Here is a 6,494-nt window from a genome sequence, read left to right as displayed (position 1 = left end):
TAAATTAATTGCCAATTTCAGAAAGGGGAAGGAAGGTGCTGATATCTGGAGTTTTTTTTTTAAAGTTCCAATAAACCAAATTTCCAGTTTTTGCTTTTGTTGTGTTTTTGAAACCGCTTAGAGTCAGGGGTATTAAAAATTGTTAATTTTTTTACAAAACCACACATTATTTTATATTTTACAGCATGAAACTCTATCTTAGCTGTATGAAGTTTTTTTCCAATCTGTTATGAAGTTTATCAATAAATTATTTCTTTTTATACTATTCCCTATTTCAATTCTGTTTTAAAATTTTATTCTGTATGTTTGGAATAACGTGTATTTTTTTGTCTTTTTTAAACAAAAAAATTTTTTTTTAATTTTGTTGTATTACTTACCTTTACCCATCATTACCCCATAGCAAAAACAAAAACCGGGAGAATCCCGATGCAAATCGTTCTTCCCTAATGGACTGGAAGGAAAATTGGCGCGAAAAATTTCCCGTTTCGTTCCTTTGTTTCGCACTGCTGCCAATTTTCACCTTTTCCGCGTAACTTTGTGTGTATACTTGTGTGTGCAACGTGTGAACCAGTGACTAACGAGAAGGTTGGTGTGCCGAGGGGGTGTTGGTGGAAAGTGCATCGTTCGCACTTGAGGTTTTTCGGGAAAATATTATTCTTGCACTGGTTGGTGCATGCGAGCGCGCTCGTCGTCGTGGTTTTAACCTGGTTGTGGAATTGAGTTATGACTAAAATTGCGCCGGGCAAGACGCTGAAAAGCCATTGATGATCTACGCGCGAGGAGCTCGAACTTGGGCGTAGGTTAGTTTACTTTGGAAGTCTCTTTGGAAGGAAATTGAATTATTAGAGTAAACAGACTGTTGTTTACCACGATGCACGTCTGTGGGTGATGCATACAGCCTTTGGGTTTCGTTAATGCACTCGATGAACTTGAACTGCAATTAATTTCGTGTGAATTGATAGCAATTTTAAATCTGAAGGTATTTCCGACAAGTTGCGTCATCTTTGAATGATGAAATGTTGATCTAAATGACGCTATAAGGCAAAACACGAGAATGATTGAACTTCCAGCCTGATAAGGACATTTATCATGGGATAAAATATTATGATTTATTCGAGCCATTCACACGAGCAAAGTGAATATCTAAGAAATCAAACAATGCTAAATTCGTTTATGGTCCATTCGATTATGGATGTCAGTCTGGACTATACTAAGAATGTTTTATTATGATCCATGTCTAGTAACAGGGATGAATGAAAAACCAATTTCCTTCCGGGAACTTGTCCCATTTCTTTTTGTCGTGCGCAAGAATCATACCTTGCCACCAGTGATCTCCAACTGCCGTGGCATGCTGGAGGAGGAATTCGTTGGTTTTCTGGTTCTGCAGAGTCCACTGTGTTTTACCATTTCTTTTCCTCGAGTTGAACATCCACAAGCCTTTTTGGGTCAACCTCTTTACTGTTTGTACCTGTTTCCAATTGCTTTGGTAGGTGTTAACCGTTGCCGTCAGGAACTGCGTCGTGAGGATGTTCTGGACCACGTACGGAACGTTGTCCGCGGTGGCCGATGCGTTCACCCAGGGATAGTAGATCTGCCAGAAGCTGCCGTCGAGGGCTCGTTGTTTGTTTTTGTTTTTCTTGAACCAGTAGTCATGGTACACGGCGTGCTTATTCTGGTCAAAGTTGTTCATCGTAAAAACATATCCGCCGGGGTTTTTGGCGTCTCCTTCGGCCTTTATTTGCACACAGTTGGCGCTGCTTTTGAACAGGTCTTCAATGACTACCGTGGCAAGGTCCTTGCAACGGCACTTGCAGAGATCGTGCGCTATTTCAGGTCCGTGAGTTTGAGCATCAAGATCTTCACAGTGTAAACTGCTATAGCAATAGCCGTGTGATCCGGGAGTTGATTCTAGCAGGAATAGTCCCACGAGAAATGCTGCAAACTTCATCGTTTAGTGGGCTCAGGGGTTCGACTGGCTGGCGTGATAAGTGCACACCTGAGTAGTATAATGTTCATGTATCGAATTACATTGAATGCTTATAAATTAATTTGCTATGGCTTATCACCAATTGGACACACTATTTGTTCAATTTTGCATGGGGGTAATAATTTGCATGATTCCAACAGCATTTATAAACTCAACCACTCTAATGTAGATTTTTCTTTTATCTTTTCAGGGTACCAGCGATTACTGCAAAACATCACATTAATAGGAACGGTACGTGAACTGATTCTTTGAAGCATCAACGCAGGATCGTTGGAAGTTTAAAAAAAAAACAAGTTCAAACATAATTTCCTTTACAAAAAATTCTTTTTATATCTTATAGCCTTCAAAGAATCAAAGATTCAAAGATAATCAAAGATATTCAAAGATATTTAAAGATACTTAAAGATATTCAAAGATATCCAAAGATATTCAAAGATATTCAAAAATCAATCCAATTATTCGCTCTACAGCAGCGATTCTCAACGGGGGTACACCGGGCCTACTTGATTTACATGGCAGGGGGTGCCGGCCTAGAAGAAGGTTGAGAATCACTGCTCTACAGCATTGCCTTGGCGTTCTCGTTTGAGAGATTCCTACTCGAAACTAGGTGTCCGAAGGCTAGATTGTTGAGGCATTGTAAACCTCTTTTTACACCTTAGCTTCCATCCACCCCGGGATTCGAACTGACGACCTTTGGATTGTGAGTCCAACTGCCTACCAGCGACTCCATCAGGACAGGACCCAGGGAGACGACTCCTACACCTGGACTGTGCTAACGACCTAACCTTTTTAGGTTAGTCCGGGGCCAACATTTACTTCTCGTCCGACGGAAGGCGTGATCAGACAAATCTCGTCTCAAAATTTGCCACCGGGACCTTCTGGGATCGAACCCAGGCCGACTGGGTGAGAGGCAATCACGCTCACTCCTACACCACGGTCCCGGCCAAAGATATTCAGAGATATTTCAATATATTCAAAGATATTCAGAGATATTCAAAGATATTCAAAGATATTCAAATATATTCAAAGATATTCAAAGATATTCAAAGATATTTTAAGATATTCAAAGATTTAATGCTTCAAATTTATTTTAAATGAAGTAAATGGGAGAAGGAGGGTAAATCCCGCACCAAGTTTGAGGAATGGTTTGTTTTGGATGAAATTCATTAAAATCTCGCGTTTCCACCTCAGCGAGTTAATTTACGCGTGTTGATGGTTGTTTGGCAGCTGGTCAACTAGCGGTCTAGTTGTTGTTTATTACTAGGCATAAAATTGGGTGGGTGGGTGCTCAGGCGGCTTTCTCTCCAAAGACTCAACGAGTCAACATTGTTGCCGGCTATTTGATGACCAGAATGATCTGCGATGTGTTTAGAGGTTGAGTGGTTTACCAAGGGATTAAAAGTTTGAGTTTTAAGTAAACAATAGTTTTTCTTCAAGTCTGTACTGAGAAGCACTTACCAAGCGGTACTGATTGAAATGGCTGAAGTTGAGAGTGTCCCAAATTGCTGGGCAAACGAGAGTAACCTTACAATTATGATGCCAGCCGGGAGATACTTTTGGCAGACGAATTAATACTAAATTTATTTATTGGCATTCTAAAATTTATCGCTCGTAAAGTAAACACATTTTACGGATGGCCTCGGAAAGGCCACGCCGCCGGTGGAATGGTCCGGCTATAAACAATGATCGCCGACTACGAACTGGTCGCATCTTCAGCGGGGTAGTCTCCGGAGAAGGGGGAACGAGTTGAATGAATTGTTTATCCCGGGTGTCGCGAAAATTGCATTTTATTGCGTTGTTTAAAACGCATTACTCCTCCGGCTACCTTCCGGACCTGGTTCCGCCAAGTTTGAGGTCACGACGAAAGGTATCACTTTCAGGCGGAACGCATGGTAGGAAGGTTGAAAAATTGAATATTGTTGTACTAAATTTAAAATTTGGAAGCACAATTCCTGTTTAAAGTCAATATTAAACATGAACAAAATATAAACAAAAATATTTGAGATTTCACCAAATTCCTTTTCCTTGATTGCGTGACCCGTGAGATTCGCGGACCAAGTTAGGTGCATCTCTGACCAAAATGCGATGCTATTTTTGCTGTTGCTGCTGTTGTTAAAGTCTGAGTTGGGTCGTTAAAACGACGCACTTCATCTTCCTGCGCACCCCATGAAAGGTGAGATGCTTCACACCTGGAACGTATTTTGGCGCGATGATGCGAGTTTTATTGTTTCGGAATGGTCATATTTTTGTTAAGCGTTAAGAAGATGGGCGTCGTTTGTCACTCCGTTTTAAAGTCGCCGTAATTTGATGTGATGGGTTTGCGTGGAAGTTATTGGAATTGCTTTTTAAATAGAAGTGGTACGTTGCATGCAAGTTTTGCTAATTAATGGTTATGGTCAAAATAACGTCCAATTAGTAAGTCATCATCCCAATATAATATAAAACCTGATTGATCTAAAAGGTTGAAACGGTTTTCATTTTCAACAAAATTCACCCTTGACACCAAATGAAGAAAAATTCCAATGCAATTTCAAAGCAATTTTCCAAGTTTCACCCGCAGTTGATGCAGCGGCATGAAAATCTAATTTCAAGTTTGCAGTTTTTACTCGCCTTAAACCGGTTGAAACAAATTTTTCGGTTATTTTTATTGCATTACACCCCATTACACCGTGCGCGCGTTGGCATGTCACGACGGGAGGCACTGGGCTCACAGCGGGACCTGTGGTGGTACATCGACAGCGGTGCCAGCCGGTGTCCTGACATGTAAGCGGTATGTACTCCCCCGGTGACGTGGTTACCAGCAGTTAGCTACCGTTGACACTCTGAAAAATTTGCAGTTCTCCTCACTATGGTAATGATATAAATCTGCTTAAAACATATTTTCTTCACAGATATTCATGAAAACCTATCAACTCAGAATCAAAAATTGAAAAAATGTCTAAATTGTCTCTCAGTTTTCTCAGTACTGGCCTAAAGGATTGAAGAGCTGGCAACACTGTCTCAAGTTATGAACATTTAAGTGATATTTATGTACTTTGTTGACGCCAAATCTCACTCATCGTATGAAAACAATGTCCGGTTCCATCATTCGACATATTGTTCTAAAGGTAAAAGAAAGATCTTGCGAACAAGTCTAGAAATTTGATGATCTTGCAACCATGCCCTAAGTTATTTGTACTTGTTTGTATATAACTATGGTCGGATCCATCATCCGACCCATCGTTAGATAGGTAATCAAAAGACCTTCGAAATGAATCTAAAATGTTGAAGATCTGGCAACCCGGTCACCCTGGACTGCCCGCTTTTGGCGTAAAAGCTGTGTCAGTAGTGATGTGAACTTTTCGCGTGCAACGAGAAAGTGAGGAAAATTTGATTGTCTAGCGTTTTTTCCACCCATCAAGTCACAACGAAAGTATAACTTACGATGAAGGGAATTCTCTTTTCGGTCTTTCACGACTCGCTGCAGTTTCGTGTCTGGAAGACCCGGTCTTATTTAACCTTTTTGTGGGGCAAATCTAGGATTTTGCTTGGACTCTTATTTCTCAAGAAATGCCAGTTGTTGACATTTTGAGGGGGGATTTGAATTCTCGACGTGTTGTAAATTATAATAGTTTTAGTTGGCAGAAATTCAAAGGCTCAAATCATCATTATCGATTACGTTATTTATGCATTGGCTTATTAGAACATAAATTGTGCAGTGTTGCCAGCCGTTCTCGTTGTTCGCCATTCGCTTATTTGCAGTGATTGAAAAATTATGCAACCGCTTCATTTTCATACGGTGACATGCACTTCGTTTCAAGCTTTTTTCTTCTGACAGGGTCGTCTTTGAAGAAGGACCTTTCTTGCAGGGGAGCTCCCTTTTATACAATATCTCTTGTGTGTCATCTGGCTGGTTGAACCATCATTTCGAAATTGCTTGATGTGCAGATTTCGGAGTGAATCCTCGTTTATTGCCATGACTGCAGCAAATCTTTAACGTGGCTGCTTTACGACACTTGCATGGCTCGACGTATTGCCTTATTTGGTGCAGCTTGTGACTTCAAGCCATGAATATACCTACTTTGTATGAATGAAGTTATTCAGATAGCCCTCTGGAATTACCTCCCGCCAGACACCTCCATTTTTTGCTTTAACAATGTCTCTACACACCCTGCTAACCTAGTCTATATACTTAGTCAAGTAGCTGCTACCTTTTTTGGGTCCCCCCACACGATTAGCGTAAGCCAGCCAACGAGTCTGATTCAATTTGTTATCGCAAAACGTGAACGTGTCAAAAAGGCACCCTCCGAAAGACATCCAAAAAAAACCGGCAGGATAGGTTGTTCTTATCTTGGCAAACCACCGAGACCACCACCAGCACCCCTCTTGGGACGACGACCACTTGCTTTACTGTAGTTCCCAGGAAAATCTCAACTACCTTCTGTTTACGGTGCGACGTGGTTTCAGGTTTCGGGTTTCGAGCAGCTGAGCTGACTTCAAAATTCGGAGCAAGTGGAGCAAGCAGGGT

The 6,494-nt window shown here is 41.1% G+C and overlaps 1 protein-coding gene across 1 annotated transcript; it reads right to left on the bottom strand.

Annotated features, from left to right (window-relative positions):
• Window positions 1-1,199: 1,199 nt before the first annotated feature.
• LOC120422912 (uncharacterized) lies at window positions 1,200-1,987 on the bottom strand. The gene has a single exon (XM_039586477.2). The coding sequence runs from the start codon at window positions 1,946-1,948 to the stop codon at window positions 1,238-1,240; it is 711 nt and encodes a 236-aa protein (XP_039442411.1). The 5' UTR covers window positions 1,949-1,987; the 3' UTR covers window positions 1,200-1,237.
• Window positions 1,988-6,494: the final 4,507 nt, after the last annotated feature.

The sequence above is a fragment of the Culex pipiens genome, chromosome 2 (genome assembly GCF_016801865.2).
Source record: "Culex pipiens pallens isolate TS chromosome 2, TS_CPP_V2, whole genome shotgun sequence".
In the NCBI taxonomy this organism is placed as follows: domain Eukaryota; kingdom Metazoa; phylum Arthropoda; class Insecta; order Diptera; family Culicidae; genus Culex; species Culex pipiens.
Note: the sequence above shows the minus strand (reverse complement) of the source record. Positions and strands in the feature narration are given on the sequence as shown.

What these genes read in the sequence shown, in the direction of transcription:
- LOC120422912 (XM_039586477.2), bottom strand. Translation starts at nt 1,948, where the DNA reads ATGAAGTTTGCAGCATTTCTCGTGGGACTATTCCTGCTAGAATCAACT.